The sequence below is a fragment of the Coloeus monedula genome (assembly GCF_965178545.1).
Source record: "Coloeus monedula genome assembly, chromosome: 1".
Lineage (NCBI taxonomy): Eukaryota > Metazoa > Chordata > Aves > Passeriformes > Corvidae > Coloeus > Coloeus monedula.
The window spans coordinates 15,972,852-15,998,564 of record NC_138781.1 but is presented as its reverse complement, the minus strand read 5'-3'; the positions used below and the strand labels follow the sequence as shown (position 1 = coordinate 15,998,564).

General features: G+C 36.5%; 1 protein-coding gene across 1 annotated transcript in view; it reads right to left on the bottom strand.

The window, feature by feature from the left end:
* The window catches only part of MPP7 (MAGUK p55 scaffold protein 7), a 158,799-nt gene that overhangs the window by 25,914 nt on the left and 107,172 nt on the right, over window positions 1–25,713 (bottom strand). Inside the window, exons 7-12 of the mRNA XM_082295756.1 lie at window positions 20,097–20,228; window positions 11,842–11,923; window positions 10,679–10,764; window positions 8,792–8,866; window positions 7,994–8,190; window positions 7,411–7,475 (exon numbers count right to left, since the gene is read on the bottom strand). Of these exons, the coding sequence (XP_082151882.1) occupies window positions 7,411–7,475; window positions 7,994–8,190; window positions 8,792–8,866; window positions 10,679–10,764; window positions 11,842–11,923; window positions 20,097–20,228 (637 nt within the window). The remainder of the gene's footprint in view (window positions 1–7,410; window positions 7,476–7,993; window positions 8,191–8,791; window positions 8,867–10,678; window positions 10,765–11,841; window positions 11,924–20,096; window positions 20,229–25,713) is intronic.

The window sequence follows — 25,713 nt, the reverse complement described above, 5'->3', positions numbered from 1 at the left end:
AAAACCAGAGCAGGAGCAAAGAAGGTCTGTGTGTACACATGGGCAGAGGTCTGAACAGGAGTACACTCACTCAAGCCTGACCACTGCAGAACTCACAGGAGTCCTGCAGGTGTGGTAGATGGTGAAGTTACAGCATCAGGGCTGAGAACAGCTGAAAGGAATCCAGGCTTCTGAGCTATCCCTGCCAGGAAAGGGAACATGCTTATCCATAAATGAAAGACATTAGGATTCCCAAGTGAGTCAGCTGATCCCAGAGAGCACAAGCCAAAATGTCTACAAGCTGAGGTTTAATGCTGAGATAAAGTAAAGGAGTTTTGAACTTTTTGTGTTTTGTTAAAAATCTTCCTTCTTAATACTGCTCTTAACTTTCTTGGGCTACTTTTAAGGTTGAAAATAACAGTCTGTAATGAAAATATCTTGGAAATCACTGGGTTTTCATAGCTTAATGCAGCTATAAACAGTCATCAACATGTAGCTCCCAGTTTGAACTTTACAAGGAATTTTACCAGGGCTATTGCCTGTCCCTAATAAAGTCAGAGGTGACTTGCCAGGAAACTTTGTATTGTGATTCACTACTAAATACAGCTCTGTGCATCTGGAGCAGTTGTATGCATGCAGCAACTAAGTGTCCAAAGTTCCAAAGTTCTGAGACATGAAAAACTACACAGGTTTTCAATACAGTTTCACTAAGTTGAAGTGGGCTGAGAAAGGAAATAGAGATCTTCATCTAGAAGGGAAAAATTAAAGACTAAAAGAGGTCAAGGACTGAAGAGGAGGAAATCTGATGGGAAGTAGGAAAACAAAAGCAACGACAAAATGAAAAAAAAACCAAACCCAAACCATAAGGTAACATCGAGCAAATAAAACACAGAGAAAACAAGAAATACAATCAATGAAATATATTGTGGTAAGAAGGGAGAGGAAGTTCCAAAGAAAATAGTAATGAAACAGGTTTATGAAACAACAACAAAGCTGTAACAAGACAAATGGGAAAAAAGAAATAGGAAACACAAGTGCAATGGAAGCTTAAGAAGTAGGTGGTTTTATTCATTTTAGAAAGATTTCAGCGTAGCCAATAATGCTAAACTATAACAATGAAAACCAGTATCGCATACACTGTGTTTTTGTATGTATTTTAACTGAAATGTAATCAAGATTTGGTTTTGGAGGCCTCACCTAAATTATACTACTTAGGAAGCTCAAAACCAGGGCCACTTCCAAGAGCATTCTCAACTCTTTGGAACAGTCCAGCACCAGATTAAGAATTTTAGCTTTTGTTGATTTTCTTTCAAAAATATTTCCACCAAGCAATTTTACTTAGATGTTTCTCAATCTAAAATTAGACCCAGCAGCTCTGTTCTAGTTTCTTATCACAAAAAAGTTGCATTATTCCTTAAACTATACTTTACTTTAGGACAATGCTCTACCTTATTAAGCAGTCTTGATTTTTTAGTGATGAACAGTCCCACATAGCAATCAACATTTTTACTGTTTTGCAGGTTTTTATCCTATGGAGTTTTGTAGATTGAATGATACATATAAGTTCATGCAATAGGAAATTTAAGATGATCTAATTTAATTCTCTCATAAAACCATCAGGTAACAGTATCTCTATGAAGATAATTTGGAAAATGAAGAAGGATGGTCTTGCAGTGAAGGACAGATCCATTTCCAGTTCTGTCTCATGTGACCTGGACTCAAATGACATCCAGCTTCCGGTTTCCTTAATTTCTCTGTGGTAGTAGGAAGTTAAGATTTGTAAGGACAGGAGACTTCTGAACAAAAATGCTAATGTGCTAATTTATAGGTCTGGTTTATTTTTTTTATATACTCGTAACTATCTGCAGGTGGGCAATCAAGTTTCAAATATGAACACAGAAAAATACTGAAAAGAAAGGCAGAGTTAAGATTGTGCAGCAATTATAACAAGCAAAAGAATCCTAATATACATTTATCCTAAATGTTTGGTCTTCAAACACAAGTTGTACAAAACATTTATTCTTTTAGCCTGTTAAAATTGTTTTGTTGGCAGAACACAATCTTCAATTCAAAAGACACTCAACTATGGGTAAACTGGGTTACATCTTGTTTGAATGAACACCATTTGGCTACAGTTAAGTCTTTCCTCTTGCTCATACAATGCCAGTCATATATGGTAAATCAAAATTGAAAGTAAAATGGGTTTTAAGCCTTAGAAAAACTATATGGTGATGACTTTATCACAGTAAGTATTCACATTTAGCATTAAATACACAGAACAAATGTATTTTCATGTAAAAGACATCTCTGAACAACTCTGTCATATATGCTACAAACATATATTAAACTGTACACAGGGTATGGATGTACATGTACACATATGAATGCAGTGCACGAGTTAACAGAGCTTACAGGCTACGCTAGTATAAAATATAAAGTTACCAGCAATTTTCATACCAGCGACAACACATACATAACATAAGAATAAACAGAGTAACCACTGTGAAAGCAAAATTATGCTGAAGGAATATAATTTGGCTGATAATTGCAGTTTATAACAACTGCAGAATAGTAAGTTGTTTGGTTGTTATGAAAAGATTTTTTGTTCCTTAAAAAAACAGTTTATCACTTTTGCCTACAAATTAACGTAGTCTACACATGCAAGAATGACCAAACCTGTTGGCAATATCTATTACAGTCAGAGCATGAGCAGTCTTTGTATTGAAGTTAACAGACTGGGAGCTATTTAAAAAATAATTCTTCCTCATACAAAGTCTCATGTCACTCCAATTTAGCTGGCATGCAGCAACAGGAGAATTCACAGAACCATCTCTGGCTGACAAAGCTGTCCAAGCTAAGGTGACCTCCTAAAGCCGGGAATGCTGTTAAGTATTATTGAGGAATACCAGGTGAGCAGGTTTCTGTGGAGCTGGCATTCAGCAGTGGCTCACAAGCTCAGACACATGAAAGCCAGTTGCACACAGGCAGACACACCAACAGTACCTCCCTCTGCATCCCAGAGAGTTCCCTCACACCCACTCAGGTATATGGCATGTTCACCATTCCAGCACATGCAGGGTTAGTCCTATGCACACAATCTCATGCAACTCTGTTCCTGTACTTTCATTCCATTTTCCTATTTTTTTTCCTATGCTGCCTGTTCCTACATTTTTTCCCCACTATCTTTTCCCCACAGTATTAATGTACAAAACCACTTTTTGCTGAAAAGTCATTGCTGTTAAGTACTGAAAAAATGCTGAATATGCTTCAGTGGTTCGTTATTCCTCCATCACTTCTGCACTAACCCTGAGCCTGGGAATTAACATATCAATCTTATCAGCAGGTCTGAACATCTAACAGCCACTTATCTCACGTGTCAGATATTACTGTTGAACTTACTAAGGTTTTCTACCAACAATAGCAAAAAAAATCAGGTCAGAGTTCTTGTCAGTAATTTTGCATTCACTGTTTCAAAGACTTTTACAAAATACATATATTAGTATTTTATTTAAACAGAATCAGCAAGCAGTTGAACCACTGCACAAATAGCAATGACTATAGCAACACTTCTGCATAATACTGTTAATTGCATTAATCTAATAATATCAAAGCCCATCCTCTGTGGGGTTTTGCTTAATGGGGCTAAGGGGCAGATTTTGTCCATCTGTTCTTCCATTGCCCTTGTTGCAATTCCTTCTCCTTTTCTTCATCCTCAATACGAAATTTCACTTCCTCTCTTTTCCCTTTATTTTTTATTCCTACTTTTTCTACATCTTCCTCTTGTCAGTGCAGGTTCCACCTACATTGCCAGTTTCCTTCAACTTCAGTCCCAGGTACCATCAAACTCTGCATCTTCTCCATCTATGGAAATGTATGATTTCACTTACCTTTCAATATGGAGCGTACATTGTTCTGCCCCCTCCTCCAGTGCACACACGACATGTAAAATGTTTTTCACTTTAACAGGTACCATGTGAGAATTATTATGTTTTATCTTTCAAGAAAAGGGCTAAATGCTGGATAGGCATGTGTATTTACACATAGACATGATGGAACAGTTCACTTGGCTATTAAAGTGAAAATAAGAATTGGCATTTCCATTAAATACTGATCCTTTTAGTAACTTAGAACTAGACTGGATTTATTTCGGTGCAAATAATTCTTGCAGAAAAGGTTTTGTAGAAAGTATTTTTTACTCTTTCCTCAATATGGGTATGCATACGATCATCACCTAAAAGGCCCACTTTTATTTTGCTTCCAAGCGTATAATACACAAATATGTGTAAAGATTAGCAAACTACATGCATTGCTATGCTGAAAAGAGTGAAAAATTCAAAATAGGAAACAGAAAGAATGCTTCCCAAGAGTCATCCAATCTATCTCCTTTCAGGTTTTCAAACATATTTAATTATCAAAGCATAAACAGTTCTTGACTGCTTCAGAGAGCTCTTTGTATAGGCATATATAACAATCCTTTCCAGTTCCAGAATTGGCTTGAGAAGAAAAGGAAAAAAAAGTTATAGGATACTTCTTGCATATTATATGATTTTAACTGATTTTTAGATTAATTTTCAAGTAGAAGGACACTGCCACCCTGAAAGCCCACCTAAGAAACCAGAGCTGACTCACATTTTTTGGGTATTCAAGAAAACAGAATATTTTTCCTTGATTCTCCCTATTAAAAACAAAGGTATGTATCAAGGTTTTTTCCTCATTGCAAAACATGGGATTTGTGGAGTGAGTTGACTGAACAGAGCAGACCAACATCCACAGCTACATACCAGGTGTCAAGAAAGCTTCCTAGTGCAACTCCCAGTCCTGTCAGGAAAGGGACATCTCTCAGCAGTTCTCCTGAAGTCATTAGGTTTTCATCTTTTTTGAAAGCCATAAGAATAGCAACTGGCAAAGTGCCCTTTTTCTCCAAACTGCTAAGGAAATTCAGGTCACATGACTGGATGGAATCCACTGCAATAGCAAGCAGCTTCTCAATATACAGCAAGTTCAGGATGATCTGCAGAACATGTTTTCCCACATAATTACCCTTCCAAACACTGGAAAACCCTATATTAAGATGAAGGATTAAAAAGAAGTCTGAAGAAGTCAAGCATTATCAATTTCCCACCTTCACACATGGGCTAAAAAAAAATAAAACTGAACCCAGCAGTTCTTTCCCATTTCCTGTTCTCTATGTCACCTTCCTTACAATGTTTCTGGTACTGTCAGAATGCTGGTTGTTCAGCTGAGCAATGCATAATTTTCCAGCATGTCCCAATTTTGGCAAGATGGTTGCCGTGCACAAATACAGACATGGCCTCCATATCTCACAACTTCACTGCTATGCTTGGTAAAACAAAAAAACTGATTAACTTTAGAAAGATCACAGAGGTGCAGAGCTTCCCAGAAGAATCTTCTTGAAAATCCAAGCAAGTGGAAGGTTTTCCTGAGAGCAACTTGAGCAACATCCTAGTCACAACAGTTTTTCTACAGCTGAATTCTGGTCTTTAAGATGTCTTCTCTATGAAGGATCTGAATTCCCTCCCAGCACTAAAAACATGTTTAGTCTTTGAATGAAGGGATAAATCTCTACTCAGAACAGCATTTCCCCTGTTCCCATGAAAATCTGGCAGATACAGCAGCAGACTGTCTTAAGAAAAAAGGAAGAGAGAGAATGATAAACCTACATTATTCTGCAGTCTTTCCTCCTCCAAAAGGCACCATTGCCTTCTAGATGGTATTTACCTGGAATTTGCCTTGTTCAAAGAAATTCCACAAGAGAACAGTAATAGGCATACTGCTTGGCCCTCATGCTCTGTCATGTTTTAAAAGAAAGGGGAAGAAGAGAGGAACTCTTCTCCCTGTTTAAGCTAGTTAAGGGAGTCAGTGGAAAAAGCAGAGACAACAGTAGACATTGTACTCTGGGTCTTCTTTAGGCTGTAATTTTGGCAATTCCCAATCAAGTTCAGGCTACCTATTTGGAAGGATGAGATGCATCTTGTAAAACCTTTCACTTGAAGGTCACTAGAAAGATGCAGTCCATTACAAAAGGATTCATGCAGTGTTGCTGCAGCAGCTGATTTACCTCTTCAAAAGCACCAGTGCCACCTTAATTGAAGGCTCTTGTTGAGTGTATTATCCAGAGTCAAGAACAGTGGGCAGAGAGAAATAGCTATACCCTGGGATCAGACACTTTTCCAAAACTGGGGCAGAGCAACTTGACCTAGAACCTAGAAAAACAACAGATTTACTTCAAGCTGGAGGAGCTCCTCTTGTTTCTAAGATCTATGTAAACAGAAAAGCTATAGTGCAATTGTAATGTCTGTTACTGTAATTACAAAGCTAATCAAGGGCTTTGGAGTTAACAATAGCATTAGGGCACACAACCAAAGAGTGAAATGGAATGAAAGATAGAAAACGCAGATTATTAGAAAAATAACAGTTACTGTCAAGCTTCAGAACACAACAACCATAGCAAGAAGTTAGGAAAATTGCAACAGAAACCTTGGTGAGGAGTTTTAAAGTTAAAAGCATTTAGTTTGGCACTTAGTGTGCCAGCATCCACTGTTTGCCATAGTACCCATACTTTTTCTTTCATTGTTAGATAATGAAAGGTGATTGGAAATGTTAGACCGCTTTCTGAATACTTCTAGTTGAACTCACAATCATGTTTGTATTTAAGATTTAGATCCTACTGAAGTGTGATAGTTTCTTACATTGCTGACTTTGTTATGAGTCTGCACAACTGAAAAAAATAACAGGTCAAGTAAAATATGCAATAATACTTAACCCAGATGTCGATGTAAATTCCAGTGAAGAGAAAATATTTGTTTCAATATATGAGCTTTCTTAGAGGTTGTTTTTCTTAAATTGTGCAACTACTGTATTTAAAAACAGAGACTATTAAGGATGAGTTTGTTTAACAAACATTAAGAAATGATTCTGTGAATGTGTATCAGCAAAACAAATGTTCTGACTTTTAAAAAATTCTACTGCTTCATGGGACACAAAAAATTACCAACTATATGGGCAAGAGAAGGGGAGACTATCAGACCTTTTATCTTACTCTCAATATAAATTTCACTGTGTTGGTGCAGTCCAAATTATATAAACTGTTCAGCCAATTCTGTACTTTTTCAACAGGAAAAGAATATTCTTCAACCTTTGAAATATAAGAATATTCTTCAACCTTTGAAATACTACATATCAAAATATTAATTGGGTTCAATACTTCAAAAACAAAGTCAGAGGGCTGGGAAAGTTTCTAGCTACTTTTAAAGCTTTTAATGACATTATTTATATTTATTTTCCTATTGATAAAATGGGATCAAGAAGCTGTAGTGCCCAGGAGAAATGCGTCCTATAGTTGAAAGAAACTGCTATTTTATAAGGTTAGAGATATGGAGTATTATTTCTATTCCAGGTTAACAGACTTACATGATTTTCTGTTGGAAATTTTCAGTGGCTGAACCTGCACTTCTGGTCTTCTTAGTGCAAATCTCCTATAAAATGGGAGGTGGTGGGGAAAAGACACAAACTCCTCAGTTTTCACTGCAAATTTGCAACACTTAGTATCATGAGACTATTGCAAAATACCCAGAAGATTTTATAAGAAATTAACTTAAAACAATGCAATCCATTCACAATCTAAAAAAATTAAATCTTGCCTGAAATTTTTGTAAGCTCTCCAAAACCTGCTGCAGTTCTTATTCCTGCATAGTACATCAGTGTGGATGCAGATACTGATGTGCTATTTTCCATATGTTTTTTCTTTCAATCTGGATCAGCGTTATCCTATCAGTTTTTGTCATTATCAATTCCAGCCAGAGAAATAAGGAAATCCAGAGTATTTCAGCAACATGTTTCCAAGTTCACTTGTCCTGCTGCAAATGCACATTTATTGTACCCATGTAATCTACGAGCATTACACATGCCAACTACGCTAACTTAACAACTCAGCAATAAGACTATTATTCTCTTACTTCAAAAAATAATGAAATTATGCTTCTCAGTAGCTCACCTCTCCTGGAAATGCTTTGAAGGGATCAAGCCTGCTCTGGGATTGGCATCACCTTCATGTTTGGCTTGCCACCAGGTTGCATCATCCTGGCTCATGATCTGAAGGATATCTCCTTTTCTGAAAGCAAGTCCAGCTTCTTTACAAGGAATTGCTTTATCATCATTAGGATCATAGTCAAATAAGGCTCTGATAAACATCTGAAACAAAGAGTGTTTTATCTTTAGAATCAAAATATTAAATGCAATCCAAAGTTACATCCTTTTTCTGTTTCTACAGTTCAAAACCACTGAACTAAATAATGTAAACATTTACTGCTGCAAAACATCCTTATTGATGTCTAGCACTGGAAGTTCATATGGGAATGTTCAACTCATTGCTTCTGCAACTGTAGCCTCAATGGATTTAAAGGCTCTGTGACTCAGGGCAAGCAGGACTTTGCAGGTACATAGTGTGCCCATATGAGGAACAGAGAAGATTCTGTTGAACCAAGATGCTATTGAGTGTCTTCTACCTAGTGAACAATGGCAGGAGTACTTGGAACCAAGCCAGGTCCTTGCAAAAGGTGTAAGACTACCTGTCAAGTACACAGCTGAGAGTTCAGGCTTAAAAACCATGTTACACCCAATCATAAATTCAGCACCTGTGTATTGAAGTGTACAGTGTACTATAAATTGGCATGTTGCAAAAATTGAGTACACAGGCATAAATCACAATCTTGGTTCTGTCATCCAAGCAAAAAATACATATCATCCTCAGCATAACAGTTACTGTGACGGCTTCTGAAATAGTCTTGCTTACCTTGCCTTCCTTCATTGGAATTTCTTCCTTCACACTGGGTATAATTTTAAATGTAATGGCTCCTTGAGACTGAGCCTGGTGAACATTTGAAAAGAAAATGCACTGAGAATTAAGCTATACATTTCAAAGAAATCTTAGAAGATGAAAAAATTCAAATGAATTAAAAAATATATAATGAGTCTATCCTCTCCCAAGCATGATCTCTGGAGTTTGACACCTTCACCTAACCAAACTTTGTACTACAAAAATTAAAATACCCACTTGAAATGCTTGGATTTATTTTCTTCTCTGGTGGGGCAGATGGACTGTTAAAAACTGGGACCTGCATGGTTCAGAGGTCCCACTTCTGTACTGAAGGCAGAAGAAAATGCTACAGCTAAAATATATGCATATTAGAAGCAACTGCTGGACTCCTGGCACAGTTTGGACATCCCTGGAAAAATCGAACTAATATTTCATTTTTCAAAAAAAAAAAAAATTACAGAAAAATTCAAACAGGCTTGTGCCATATTTATCATATAGAGCTATTGGGGGGGATTTATTCTCTTGGCAACTTTGAGAAACTAGAAAAGAAAAACATATTTGAATAGACTACATGTACTAAATGGAAAAAAAGCCCTCCACTATAAATCTTAAACAAGTTAGCCATCATCAACCACCTCATCCATTCATCTTTCCCTATATCCCACTTAAAGTGTGTCTGGCTGCATTTTACTTATTAACCACAATATATTCCCACTGCCTCAGTGACATTTTGCTATTGAAGGAAGTGCTAATCAGTTGGAGGCTCTGCTACTATTGCATGCAGCCGACAAGTTTCATAAAACGAGCAGAGTGCTACAGACAGCCAACGATTTAAGCAAAATGGAAACAGGCCTGTCCACTACCAAGTGAGACATTCTTCTGCTGGCATGTCTGCAATCCAAGGCTCACTGTTTGACAGGCAGCAGCCAAGGTCTTATTTCACCCGCCGTAGGGCTGGAATCCATAGTTTTGTTACTTTAGAAACAAGCTCTAACTAGCTTTTGATGTTTATACTGTACCTCAAAAAGGTAAATGGGGAAATTGTTCACACCTTTCCAGTGGTATTTTGTTTCTAGACATTTTAAAATATTAATTTTTGAAGGAAGCTATGGTTCTGTAGGGAACGTGAAACCATAAAGCAAGAATGAATATCAGCAGGCTAGCACTTGAAATGAATCATCTCGGTTACTGAACTAAAACTGTGAGACAGCTACTCAATTCAGAAGGACAGCAAGGTATTTATGTATATAGAAATGCCTACAGCAAGAATAACAGAGCTGTCATGAACCTCATCAATTTCTTTGATGTAAAAATATTAAATATTTCTGAAAAAGTCTAAATTAGCTAATTTCCAAGTGTTTCAATAATGAGAAATCAGGCTGGTTTTAGAGACTTCAGTTTAGAAGAGCACAGACAGAATAATGTCTATGGCTATATACTGTAAATCAATGTCATATAAAATCTTCATATACCAGTCTATCTAGTACTTGTATTATTAATTAATTGTCACATGGAGTGACAATGAGTTATTAATGAGCTATTAATGAATACATTTAAAATAGTTTAAACTCAACAGATCATGGTGGGCCTTAAATCTGTAGATTATAAACTGAAGTCTGCAACATTCTGCAATATATTTATGGCAATATTACTGTCTTTAACTCTTTAAAAGTAATCTATAATTGCATATATATGTAATGCATGGAAAATCACTCAAAGAGAAATGACAGGTTTGTAAATCGTGGCACTGGAAGAAAAGACATAGTAGAATATATTTTTTTTCTAAGAAATACAGTAGAAATCATAAATCTAATTACTTTTTCTTGACTCTTCTAAATTAATTTTAAAATGCTTGGTAATTACCAAAATGTGTATTATTTCTTCAGGCTTTTTATCATCTACAGGAATCCCATTGACTTCCCTCAGTTCATCACCAACATGAATAAGCCCTACAGAAGAAAAAGAGAAGTTGTGAAGCTGTAGCTATGTATTACACATAAACTGCCATTACCATTCAGCTTGTTTCTCCCTTGTTCATACACTTTAAGCTCCAACTTTCATACACTTTAAGCTCTAACTTAAAACCAGGAATATATGGTGAACGTAACAGCTACTGTCCTCTCAGACAAATTTGATAAGGTGGTTGGTTAACTCATCTCCCTGTCTTCCTCCTAAAATTAGTACCACCTTCTCTACAACTTCTCCAGATTTTCATGCAGATGTTTGAAAAATATCTGTGCCAATTCTTTTTCTACTCATACTACTTTCTTAATGCTAGACAGCTGCAAGTAGTGCAAAGATCACTTAGGCTGGGAGTGCTAATTTGTGGCACAAATGCTTGCTAATCTATCTATCTATCTATCTATCTATCTATCTATCTATCGATGTATGTGTATCTAGATTTACTCCATGACTGCATCTAAGAGTGAAACACAGCTGTCCTAGATTTTCTTCAGAGAAAAAGACATCTTAGTGTATGATTCAGGACTTCTTGATTAAGTTTTTGTAGACACTGAGCATCCCAAACTGAACTATGGTGGTCAAGGATGTGCTGTTATTTTGAAAACTACCAGCTGAAACTCCAAATGGATGTTCTAATATAAAATAATGTCAGCACCACGAGTTCCTCCATCAGCAAGTTGGCATATCCCATCATGGTGTGTGATTCTTGGGGTGTCTGGCACAGGGACAGGAGTAGGACTTGATGATCCTACTGGGTCCCTTCCAACTCAGCATATTCTATGATTTATAAGTGGATGTCATCAATTGGAAACAAACCACAATATATATATAAAAATCCCTCTGTATCCACTAACTCAAAGATACCTTGCTGCAACTGAATTAGGGAAAAAAATCAGCATACTTAATTCAATACAGCAGTATTGAATTATCACTTTGGAGAACTGTCCAGAGCCCAAATACTTCTGCTTGTGATGTATTTAATTTCTACAAAATATGCCATTTGATCTCATCTTGTTCTGAGTTCTAGAACTTGAATGGCTAGTGTCAAACCAGCAACACCTTACCACTTCTATCAGCAGCTCCTCCACGCATTATCCTGGCCACCACAATTGCACCAGTATGTTCATCCTTTTTAATAGTAGCTCCCTTCAGTAAAAAAAAAAAAGAAAAAAGAAAGTTATTTGGTTAATCTCAGCATAATTTTAATACACTACACTAAAAAACATTTGCTATGTAAAATGGCAAAAAGCTGACATTGTATTAATACGTGATTAAGCCAGAAATGATACTTGCTTATGAAAAGAATATACAAAATATGTTGCTCTATTTCTGTCCTCTTAAAATTTGTCTTCTTTTTCAATCAGAAGTAACTCATGCATTCTGTGAGTACACAGGTTTAAAGAAAAAAGGACAATGATGGAAAAAGTTTGCTTTTCAATTTAATGGTAACTGCAGCATACCTTATATGAGTCTGCTGCTAAAATTTAACTAAACTACTGCTGCAAACTGATAAATTGTTGTTCCCACATGAAAATAGGCCATACAACATACTACAGGTACAGAAGGTATATCACTGTTCATAATTGTTACACTTCATGCTCAGAACTGGCTGTGCACCCACTGATCATCCTTTTGCTTTACAGTGTTATCAATAAACAAATACAAATTTGAGAAATGTCCTTGAGTGTTGGGGCTCACATGGAATACTCACAGGACAGAAATACAGAAGAAGGGAACATTTCCTGAGTTAGTCATGGCTGTTTTCATACATTATGCATAGACAGCGCAGGGCACTGAGGTAAGATGACATTGTGTCATTAAACTTCCAATGCACAGCTGTCTAGATGAGAAAAATGCCTTTGTAACAAGAACTGTGAGGGTGCACTGGAAAGGGGCACAAGGTGATTGGGAAGCAGCAGGTAGCAGCAGTGCCAAGTGAGAAGGGACACAGAGGCATGGAGCTGCTGCCTCAGCTGCAGTGCCAGTCCTTTCAGGCAGAACTGGGAGAGTGAGGGAGGAAATGCTGGCCCTGTTCTGGGAGACAGAATTCACAGAACAACACAGGGGAATTTTAACTAGGTAAGTCATACTGCATAATCACCTCCAAAAAGGTTACTTGATTCAGTATTTTCAAAAAACAACAGAAAAAACCAGCATGCCTTGTCCATCAGGTTTTTAACTGCACGATTACTTTCCCATATTAATCTAATTAGTTACCTGCAATAGCTCTAACTTTGTTAATCAACAGAGATATTAAGGACTCTGTCAGGCAAGTCAACTTTCCGAAAATTTCCATATTTGCAATTAGTGAATGAACAGTACTACTTCCCCTCTGAGTGCTACGTGCACTCTGCCATCACTGGTTAAAATTTCCTTCCATCAGAGAAGTGTTGTGCTTGGAGTAAGGTACAGAAATACTTTTTAAGGAAGTTCCTTGAGTAATTTAATGGCTTTTATAGCTACCTTCCTATATGTGTTTAGAATAAACATGAACATCATATTTATCACTACTTCAATTTTTAAGTGTTTCATGAACATAAAGCTGAAAATTATACAAATAACGGAGCTGAGGTTTTTCTACAGTTAGCAATTTCACTAACTGTAAATAAACTTGTTTCCCTTTACCTCTAAGATTGAAATACAGCACAAGTCATGAAGACAAAAAATGGGAGATTGATTTACATTTTTTGCATGCAAGTTGCATTTACAGCAAATAGAAAAAAATTAAAAACAGTCACCATTCACTTTGACTGAAACTTCAACAGCAGCCAGCACTCCACAGCAAAACTGATGTGCTATGTTTGTGCATTTCATTTTACAACCTAAATTTATTAGTCTGAAATTCTATCTATAAGCAAAGTAATTCTGCAATTTGCCAGCCTTATTCTTATGTATTGTTTATTATGTAATTACATCAGCATGCACTTGTTTTCATAACAGTTTCAAATTAGTCTGAGAGTTTCAAAAATATAGATTTAGCTGCAGCTAATCTCACTTTAAGAACTCATTACTTGACTTCTGTGCAAAAAGAATTGCATATCATTAGGAATCTATTAAACAGCCTTAAGCCCCCTAGCTTATATCTCAATATTAAGTTCTGACCTTGCAGCAACAGCTACTAATTTAAAGTTTATTATTAATACCTGGAATGTTTTACCTGTTTTAAAGTAAAAAGGATTTTTTTTGTTTGTTTGTTTGTTTTGGTTTTTTTTGTTTGTTTGTTTCTTTTTTCTGAATATATCCATCAAAAAGAAAAAAAAGCAAGATTAGGATGCTAGAGGCATAAATACAGGACATTTCCACTACACTGTCCATAGAGAACAGGCTCTCCTAATTAATCAAGGAAAGAGCCTTCATCAGAAACGCTTTATGCTTTTTACCTAGAAGTCAACACAATGAAATGCCACCAAATGCAAATGGCAAGCAATGACTGACAGCCCTCCCCTGTGATCACCCACTATCCCAGCCCCACGCTGATATCTGGAAAGTGGTACTTCACTTTGCCAGGCTTTTTAGACAGATCCTAGAAAAAAACCTGTGTGCAATCAAAGACCACACTATTGACCCAAACAGCATCTGGAAGTAACAATAAGGCTCTTGTCCAAGTGGAAGAGTCACTTCATGCTGTATGTGATTATCACTACTGGCACAAAATTAATTCTCCTAGCACAGATTAACTGATCTGAAAGATGGCCCCATGAAGATAACAGGTAAATTGAAATTTTCAAACAAAGGACAAAAGTTCAAAATGACAGGAAAATTATTTAACCCAAGTTTGCTCACTGTCAGGAGCTCCTCTGTGGCAGACCCAAAGTAAATGGGCAGGTCCATGAAAAACACTATTTGAGTTTATGTATTTGTACCTTTAGTACACAAATTAAAAAGAGGGTTCTATAAATTCTATTTTATTCCCAATTTAGAACTCTTAAATCATCAAACACAAGTGGATTTCTTTTTGAAAACCTGAGGAGCTGATTTTTTGAAAAAGCAGCTTCTCTTGTCCTGCTGCCAGCCCTGCTTAAACTGTGAGGCATATATAATCTGGCAAGAAATTCTCCTTATAAGATGTTCAGCTCCAGTACTTTGTTACATGTGCAGTGCAGCTCCTCATTTAGAGCTTTAAAAATGGAAGAAGGTTAGACTGGACCTTGAAACCTGGAAAATATTTTCGGTGTTGTGAGCCAAAAGTGTAAGTTACCCTAAATGAGACATATACAGATGTAATAGCATAGCTCAGTTTAAAATACTTTTAAAGGGAAAAATAAGGAGTTTGGGAGCCATATGGTGATCAGACTGAGAAAATGCTTAAAGGTATACCATACAAAAGCACTAAAAATAATACAAGCTCCTTCAGCAAGGCTCTTTCACTGTTTTTTAGTTGCTTTTTTTCCCCCCTCCATTTTTAATGTAGTACCACTCAGTGATAAGCATTGCTCAGGGTTTCACAGATGTGAGCTTTATTAGTTCATCCATTTATCTGCTGGTTCCAGAATATAAACATTTTAAGTCTTTATTTTTAAAGACAGAAAAACTAGCCTGTAAAATATATTACTAATAAGAGAATTTGAAACATCAGTAATATTTTTGCATACCCCTCTGTTAAACAAAAGCACATAAAGATGATAAATGCAAATAAGTACTTCAATAAGCCTTATGTTAATTCATTCTCTATTGAAAGTGCAAATACAAGTATCAGTTACCTACCTTACAGTGAGGAGTTATTTAAAAGTTGATATGCACTTTTATGTAGACTATGTAGACTAAAGCTAGCCCTACGTCCAAATTAATCCCACCAAAAAACCAGCTAGGTTCATCCACTAACGTGAACTGAGCTACAGGGACTAAGAGTGTGAGGTAAGTGAAAGCTGTAGCATCTGCATGGACAGAACATACAAATGACTCCTTTAAATCACCAAAATTAATTTCAACGAAGTTCAGCTATGGAAATAAGGTACATAGTTCAAGTTACATGTCCAGGCTACTTCGTAGCTCTGGAGAATGAATCGTCCTTTCATTAAGTCAGGAATCTTAAATAGATGGCATGGGCCAATCTCTGGAGCTGCCTATTTTTCTCTTGACTCTAGACACGGCATGGCATAGACGTCAGTTTTCAAATAGCCAGATTTATGTGAAATGAATCTTTGTGACAAAGAAGCCACCATCTTAATGTGAAGAAGCATTGTAACAAACCTGGAGTATTACATTTGGAAGCTGGAAGTAGTAGGAGGCCAGGTACTGAACTCCTGGTAGTATGGTTATTCATCCCGGATATCAGAAATGCTAACTAGGAACAGGGCTGTGGCTGAAAAAGCCTTGGAGAGGTAGGCATAAGTAAAAGCTCTCCAAGCTCTCTGATAAAAAGCCCAATTACAGACAAGTGAATTTTGGATTCTCTCTGAAAAGAGATGTTTCTACTTCTCTTTATGTAAGGTTCAGAGATGTTCCAAATTTCTTTGTTAAAATAAAACATCCTAACACAATTTCACCTCACTTGAGGGAGATGCTGCTGGAATGGCATTTGCTAACAGAGCCTTAAAAAACTGCCAAACCCAATACTGTGGAAGGATTAATAAAAAGTTTAAAACACCTCTCTCAAAAAACTGGGGGAAAGTTCAGCACTGACTTCTGAATTGATGAAATCTGGCAAACAGAAGGCCCTCCTACAAACCATGTGTTTCCCTCCCTTTTGAAATGATTACTCCTGGGAGCTCAGGCTTCATTAATATATTATTAACCCCTGCTTAGAACACTGGTGAGGTGCTTAACTCAGAGAAAAGCATGAACAGGAGCACGAGAGGAAATGTGGAGCAGTTTTATATAAAAATGGTCACTAGGTATATTCCAAAGAAGTTAAGAGAGTGCCTAATTGCTTCACAGTGAGTACTGTTGAAAGTCATCCAAAGGAAATGCAATTCAGAATGTCCAGGGTGTGCAACTGATGTAAAGTTCATGGCTTTGCAGGAAAACAATCTCTACTGCTTGGGTACAAATAGAATATGAGACTGTGTCTGGAGTGGAAGAAAAGTCTAAAGAGCTCAGTATCTTCAAGTCAAGAAACCAGACAATCTCTATCCCAGTAAAAATATTGTGTAGTACCTCCAATCCCAAGCTCAGTTGCTTCCAGAAGTAGGATCCTGATACAATGTTGCAAGTGGAAGCCAGACTTTTTGACTGGAGAATAGCAAATCGATTAACAGAACAAGTAGAGACTCTTTGATCTCCACTAAGAATATCCAAGACTTCAGAGCAAGCTCTGAAGGAAAATCCATTGAAAAGACATACAAATAAATAGTAAATGAAATTATAATTAGTTTAGTAAACATAGATCATGGTCTAGCTTCCTTTAGTAAAATAACTTTGGGAAGCATAAACACAGTAGAGCTAATATACATAGTATAAGCCTGTCTTTAGTTATTCTGCCATGCTATATTTCGTTAAGACCTTATCTGAATTACAATTCATGTTTCTTCTCACCCCCACCTAAAGGGAAAAAAATCTAGAGAAGACAAAGACACAAATAATAGGTTTGTTAGGTATTGTGGTGATGGTGTCACAGTAAGTCGCTGTAAATCTGACACAAAGAAATTAATGTTTGACATGAACATGAATAATGCTAAAATGGATTGAACATGCATTATGGAAGAGGAGGAGGACACTATATTCTTTGAACTCTTCCTGGAGAACAAGTAACAGGACTCACCATAAGCTCTTCTCTAACAAAAATAAAACATCAAGATAGGCTCAGGATCTGGAAAGATCACAAATAATTTTCCCACACAGATAAAGCACAACCTTAGAAATGCCGGAGATTCCACATGTGTGGTTAGTCTGCTCCAGTACTGGACTTCATAACTAATGGAATACTTCTGTCAATTGTTAGTCTAAACCTCCCAGGGCTGCACCTTGTGACCACTGCCCCATGTTTTAGCATCTTTCACTGCTGAGGAGTTTGGATTTATTGTCCTTGTGAGCTCCCCACTCTCAAGTACTTGTATGCTGCAATTAGCTCCCACCCTTTGCCTCCTCTTAATAAAAGGTCTACAACAGATTCCATTGTAAGGCTGTTTTCACTTTGGTAAATAAACAAAGCAGTCTTGAACTACAGAAATTAGTTTGTTCATATGTTTTATATTTTCCATGGCTGCTGTCATGTCTAGTAAAAGATCTAAAACCCCCTCTCTGTTACCTCTGTAGCACAAGAGTTGTGCCAAGTGTGGATTTAAGAGATTTTACAGGTTTTGGCTGGGATAGGGTTAATTTCCTTCATGGTAGCTCCTATGGTGCTTGGTTTTAGATTTGTGATGAAAACAGTGTTGATAACACAGGGATAATTTAACTGTTGCTGAGCAGTGCATACACACTGTCAAGGCTTTTCTGCTCCTCACCCCACCAGTGAGGAGGCTGGGGGTGCACAAGGAACTGGAGAGGACACAACTGGACAGCTGACCCCACCTGACCAGAGGGATATCCTACACCACATGCTGTCATGCTCTGCAATAAAACCAGGGGAAGAAAAAGGAAGGGGGGGATGTGTGGAGTGATGGTTTTTGTCTACCCAAGAAACAATTACACGTGATAGAGCCCTGCTGTTCTGGGGATGGCTGAACACCTGCCTGCCCAGGGGAAGTGATGAACGAATTCCTTATTTTGCTTTGCTTGCACATGGAGCTTTTGCTTTACCTATTGAACTGTCTATCTCAACCCACGAGTTTTCTCATGTTCATCCCTCCAAGTCTCTCCCCCATCCCACTGGGGAAAATGAGTGAGTGGCTGTGTGGGGCTGAGCTGCTGGCTGGGCTTAAATAGACACACAGGTATCTGGAACAGCTCAGTGTCCCACTGGAGTGAGGAGGCAAGAGTGGAATTTGACAAACAGCTCAAGGATAACCTTTGGCTTAAGCAACTGGTTTTGTCCCTTTAAGAGAGCTTAAAATCTCAAAAGCCAATATACAATGTATAGATTTCTTAGAAGGTTTCAGAAAATATCTGAGTTATGTTTTAAGTTACTATTATCCAATCCATTTTGAGATACTATTAACTTACGGTATTTAACTCCTAAGTCTTAGTAACAAATCATGTTTGTAACATGAAACTATGTAAGTTAAGATTTTATTAAGCTTTTTCTGACAAATTAAAAAAAGGTGTTTTAATTAACACTAAAAAGAAGCTGCTCAATTAGACTTCATTTCATACGGTATGTTCCAATCTCCACATACGTTTCAGAATGAATAATCTGATATTAAATCCTAAAGCAAGCTTGTTTTCTTTCTCAAGGAATTTCTTTGATAAAAAAATATAAAAAGCTTAAAGCTGTGATTTAAATATTTGAGGAAAAAATACTTAGTATGTTAAAACAAAGTAAGAACTTTCCATATGGTCAAACTTGTAATTATGCCCATGGGTACCTACAGTCAGTCAATAAGAAAACTCATTTCTTGTTTATTGATGCCAGAAATCCATCAAGAATTAGAGTGATAGTAAGGTATCTACTGTGGGACAAGCTATCCTTGTATGTCTAATAGAAGCAGCACTCTCCCACTGTCATCTCAAGTACAGTATGATGACCTTCTCAAAGTACGTTTGCAGGTATTTCTCCAGGCTTGCTGTCCATTAAAACAAATATTCAGTATAACATAAAACAAAGCCCTTACTGGTTTGCAGGAGAAAAAGAACATAGTTAAATTTTATACAAGATGACTCCCACTCTACAGCAAATAAAAATAACCAAATCAGTAAAGCATTTTAATATTCTTGTAATACAACCTAGGTTTAGTCCTTTCATTTTTCCAGATATCCCCATGAAGATATTAACTTTCTAGTATTCATAATGCAAAGTACAACAACAGACATCTTAAATTTGCCCAGATTTCAATTCAAGTATTTTAAAATATGTTTTCATGCTTTCTTTTCAGTGTACTGAAAGGTCATGGTTTTTTACATGAATGCTAACAGGCACAGTTCACAACACAGGTCAAGATTTCTTTGGGGATTCATTCTCTGTCTCTCATTTTAAAGTAAGCTCATGATTTGAATTCAAGATAAAAGACAAATACATATTTGATCCAAATGCTCACACTGGCCCACATATATAATGCTTAAACACCATGATGATCAAAATCCTATTATTTATTTCATATGCTTTACTAACAATGACTGTGAATGGAAGTCACAAGTGTATTAATTAATGTTACAAACAACTATGTGTAATGTCTGTCTATCCATGTTTCAAGTTAATATCACCCATCCACGTTCATAATCTGAGCAGTCCCCACCCTGCATGCAAACACAAAACCCCAAACCAAAAGACAGAGTTACCTACCAACGGTTCCCGGTTTTTGACGAGCCTAATTATTTTAACTGAATCCTCTTCTTCATCAATATCATCAGGCATGGGGGGCAAGACAGGATCGTAGTTCTTCTGAGCAACAGTATCATGTACAGAGAGCAAAGCCTGGAAACATTAATAGTCAGTATATTATTTGGCATCTGAAAAGTTTAGGGAAGGCAAAGCAGAGGATATTATTTATATCTTGACTCTACTACAGTGATGCAAGTAGATTGAATAGAATTCTTGTAAACAATTGTACTTCATTTCAAACTGATGAAACAACTCCATAAAGAATATGTTTCCATATATACAGTGTATGCTACTAGTAAATTGCAGATGGAGAACTGTCTTCATACATACAAAACCACCACGTGCTTTGCATGCTAGCTTGAAATTACAAGAACTATGAACAGGAGAAAACTTTAGTCACCAGAAGTAAGTAAATAATTATACTTGCCCTAAGTAAAATGTTTATTTGATACAGTAGGCAGTCCTATGAAACAAATAAGCAAAATAAGCACTTTCCAAGACTTCTGTCCAAGCACAAGATGTATGACATGAAGCTGTTACCCAACCATTCCTTTCACAGGAGCTCTGAAAGCTTACCTGGTTACTGGATTCCTTTCATGTGAGCCTCAAATTATCTTAGGAATTTTTTATTTATTATAGAATTAACTAAGATTGAGGAACATACTACTAAAACAATTTGGTTTAGGCAGGTGCTTATCAATCACCTGTTATATGTCTTTCTTGCTTCCTTTCTTTCTCTGTTGCTTCTCCAGTTCATGCATTGCTTGAAAAATAGATTTTTCAAAGAAAACCCTAACAAAGATTGACAAAAGGTCCCATCTTAAAAATAAAATAATTTGTGAACTTTCAGGAAATAAAGAATCTTGAAAGGCAAAGGAAATTAGAAAGCTCATTCTCCCAAGGCTAAAAAAAATCTCAGTGATAACACAAAATTCACAGTTCTTTCTAGATACAGAACTCGTGAAGTTCTTTTCTATTTTGAAAGATCTTCATTATTTGTAATACCTTGTAAACTGGTGAAAAATGGTGAAGTAATGTTTTAACTTTTGCAGTGAAAACTGTACAATGTACCACATACAACAGCAACAGCCGTACATATAATTCTATCTACTGCTTTCAGTTGCTTCTGTTTTCAAGTAGTTTCCTCTCAATACGTGAATATTTAACAGCTTTTCTTAATAAAGGACAGAAAAAGGCTACACTTCTCTGATGCCAGTTTCCTTGCTACTTAGTAATAGTTGGACAGTATTTGACTGAGTACACAAATGACCAGAAACTCTATGTTCTCAAGGATAACACAAATGTTTTTAAAAAGCGTGACACTTCCATTATGCTATTCCAGGGGGTTATTTTCTGAATGGAGGTAACTCTTAACAACAGAAAACAATTTCCAGGCAATGCTACAGCTACCATGTCAAAAGCTGAAGGCAAACAGCATATGGTAATCTTCAAGTTCTGAAGTCTAAATTTAAACTTAGGGCTTCAACAAAATAAACACACAAGAAGATCGTGCCTGCTTCGTGATAAATTACTATTGTTTTACTAATTTTTATGCACATTGTACAATTTAATAAAAACACTTCAACACACTAATTATTTCTGGGTTTCTTCCCAATAACAGTTAAGAATTTAGACTACTTACCATCAGAAATTACCGTCTTCCTCCAACAAAAGATCAGTTTTACTTTAGATCTGAGCTATAAACCTCAGGCTAGCAATTATGGATCCTCCTGGAAATGTTTATTGTGATGCATTACATATGTAAAAGCCAAGTAATCACATGCAGTCCTCTAAAGATGTATGTGAAATATCAAAGATACACTAAAACAAAAGTAGTGTTTGCTTTTACTTCAGGCTACTTACAGTTAAGACTTCTAAAACTAGTCTTCTGCAATTACATTTTTCCACATAAAGCTAGGGCACATTCATGGACTGGTTCAATTTAATGAGGTTCTATATTGCAGTTTAAAAACAATCAGGCAGATAGAGAAAACAGATGAAAATAATATAAAGCACCTTTTCAAGAGTAAAAGGCAGACACTTAAAACATGTTCAAAAGAACCTTGTCTTGACAATGAAACTTGCAAAACAGATTCTGTCCACTTCTACACTGAATGATGCCACCAGTGTTAATAAGACACTTCCCTGCTCTGACTGCCAGATCAGGCTCCTGGACTCCACATATGGAACACTGATGCATCCCAAGCGCTACAAGCCAGTACCAATCAATGCCTGGTATTTATGATGCTTTTCTTCGCTTCAACTTCACAACAACTGGAACGTATCAACCCATTCCTTTCTTCTCCCAAAGAACATATTAAACCACAATGTACTACAATTAGCAATATATCTTTTCCTCAAACTCCAGCACTACTTTATCTCAGTGCAAAGATACATATTTCAGATAAGAGCAGGAATGCCAGAAATTATGTGCCTTTTCTCAGTCAAGCTTTCAGAAGAGCTTCTGTCATCACAAACTTGTTTATGATGTACAGTGAACATGCTAAGATTTCTTTCCTTCTTGTTTTCCATCGTTGCTTCTTTTAATACACTACTCTGTCCACTGTAGTTGCTCTGAAATATTCATCAGCACAGACTTCGGGCAATAACTAATCTACAAACAAAACTTAAAACACCATTTTGATTTCATTTAACACGTTCAACAGAAGTGATCAGTCTGTCCTTGAGAGCACTTCCATATGTTTTGAACACATGAAGAAACTACTGGATTCATAGATCTTCAGCAGAATTGTTGTACCATTCAATTAATATAGTCTAAAAAACTGTGTATCAGACTAGATGTGTATAGAGAAGGATGGGATTTTACTTAAAAATAAACAAGTAACAAGTGCCAAGAAATAAAACTTGGATCCTAAGATGAACAAGATTTACCCTGAATAATTGGGCAGTAAATGCACAAGGCAATGTAAAGGTAGCAATGTTCTCTTTTTGTACATAAGAACTGAAGAACTGATTCATTTCCACTATACTAATTAATTGTTTAACTCTCTTAGGAAACTGCAAGAAGTGTATACCAATTTTTTTTTTTTTTTAATGCTTTGGTTTTGTTTTCAAATACACAGCTCTTTGGAACTATGTACATAGGATCCAAGATTTGGGTCATGTATATTTAAGCACCTCTGGAGAAAAAGATTTTATTTCAGCTCTAAGTTCTATGCTTATGATTCACTAATGTAAACATGGTCCATATTTAGAACTTGAAAGAAGGTATGATTCAAACTCCTGCACTACCTAAATATAAATATTGATGTTCAGCTAAATTCTTAGACATGATCTAGCTGGAAATGAATACTTTCACTGGACCTCTGAAATGTCTAATAACTAGTGCTGTATTTTTCATATTAAAACTATCACTGATCATTTCACAGTTTATAAATTGAAATTTTACACTATCAACTTACACAAAGAAAATCTGACATTGGAAATGTTACAAGTACTTTTTCTTAAACTGTTCTGAAATTTTAAATGTTTATTTAAATTGAGAATGTTATTAATGAAAACAATTCTACCCTTTGAAAAATGTGTATCTCTTAACTAGACTGACTACATTTTTGCTCTTCTAAAATGATGACAAATTTCATATTATTTTTTGCTTCTCTTTATATTTTGAGATCTGTAAGAGTAAAAATACACCAGCAGTGCCTGGTTCATGAACACAGCTCCTTATGTTTTCTAATTCTCTTTATTAAAAAAAATCTCCATCTAGGATTTATTTTTAATTGATACTTTGCGTTTAGTAGTCTAGAAAAGCATTTTAGAAAATGGTAAGTTAAAGAAGCGAAACAGAATGGGTGAAGAAACAAAAGCACCGTCTTTTTTAATAGTAATTGGGAAAAAAAACCCATTATTGGAAGCTTAAATATTGAATAGTCTCAACAGAAACTTTGCAGCAGCTCAAACCAACTTTTACGAGAGCCAACAGCTGCAACAAGAGTGCGACACTGCCAACCCAGCGGCTGGCGACCCTGCTGTGGAGCACATTACTGCCCTGGCAGCACAGTCAGCAAAATGGAACAAAATGGCCCATGACTGTGCTGTCCCGGCGCACAGTTTGGATCATTAGCACCAGCCACCTTCTCTGGCAGTTCAGCTTGAACTCCATCAGGTGAGACACAGACATTTTCCCACCTCTTTGCTTTGCCATGGTGCCAGTAACTGCCACTGAGGCTGGCACAGAAAGGTTTCACTTGAGGAGAAAAGTAACCTTATCAGCAACCACAGCAATGTGCCCCTGAACTCACCTGGCAGAGCTCATCCACCAGAGAGCTCAAGTCATATTATACTTTCCTTTGAGATAAGGTTACAGAAGAAATAAAAAAAGGATGAAAATGTTGGTGGAGAAAATTATTTAAGATTGGCAAGATTAATTTATGAGTAACTCGCATAAAATTAAAATAATGTGAGTGATGTCATCCAGCAACAGACACCAAAGAAGAAAAGCTGAAAGAGCTGGGAGAAGACTGAACCACTGAAGGAAAGACCATCAAGAGCATCAGAACGGAAGGAGAAGCAGAAGAGTCATAAAAGCCAAACATGTGCAAGAATTTGGAAAATAGTAGAATAAACCAGCAGAAAGCTGAAGCACTGTGGTGATGGCATACAGACACTAGCCAGTGTGTGGTAAAGCAGCCATCAGAAATCAACAGCACGTGGCAGTCTCTTCACCACCACCACTGCCTGCTAAGGGACTATGTGCAACTCTAACCGCGATGCAAGACAAGGGTTAACAAGGGAACAAAAAGGCAGGTGAAAACAGGCGTCTCAATTAGCAGATAAGAACAATCACATTAGCTGAACTCTCCAGCTTGGCTAAAGCATGAAGTATAATCCAGAAGCAGAAGCAAGCAATAAAACTACAGACAGGAGAAACTCAGTTGTGCTGCTAAAGTGGCCAGAGGATGGCTGGAGCAAGAGCAAAAAACATTTTTTACAAGCTACAGTAATCACACATCAAGCAGAGAAATAGCATTATTCTTTCTGATGCTGCACTAATCTAATCACTTTCCAAGAGAAATCTGGGATTTTCTGTTCTGTACAAAATTCCCAAGTTAAATACATAGAGTAAATAATGTTAAAGAAATCATTTAACTTCAGTTTGCTTTTGCTACTGAGGATCACTCACACTATTCAATCAACATAAGCAAAACAGGGATGGTAAAAAAAATTAAATAAGGTCCTTTATCTTAAGCATAATTTTGTGTTCTTAATCAGGAAACACCTTAGTACACCAAGGGGTGTACTAAGTAAGAGGTAAAAAAAATCTGGGCTAATTTACTTCTTTCCATCCTTCAAATGATAAATTTTCCTATATACTCTTTATAAAACATCTAGAAATTATACATTGTATGAGAAGACAGCAGTTACATATGTATAAAAGAGAAAATAACATTACATGCTTGCAAGTGTCCCATCTGTACTTAAACTAGAGTTGCCCTCTTGTCCAGTTGGCAATTAAATCCTTTTCTCTTCCAATCGGACTTTGATGCAGCTGGGTCACAGCAGTGGTTCAAAATAATAACACATACTGTGTACATGTGTGGTTTTGAGTTCTTAATAT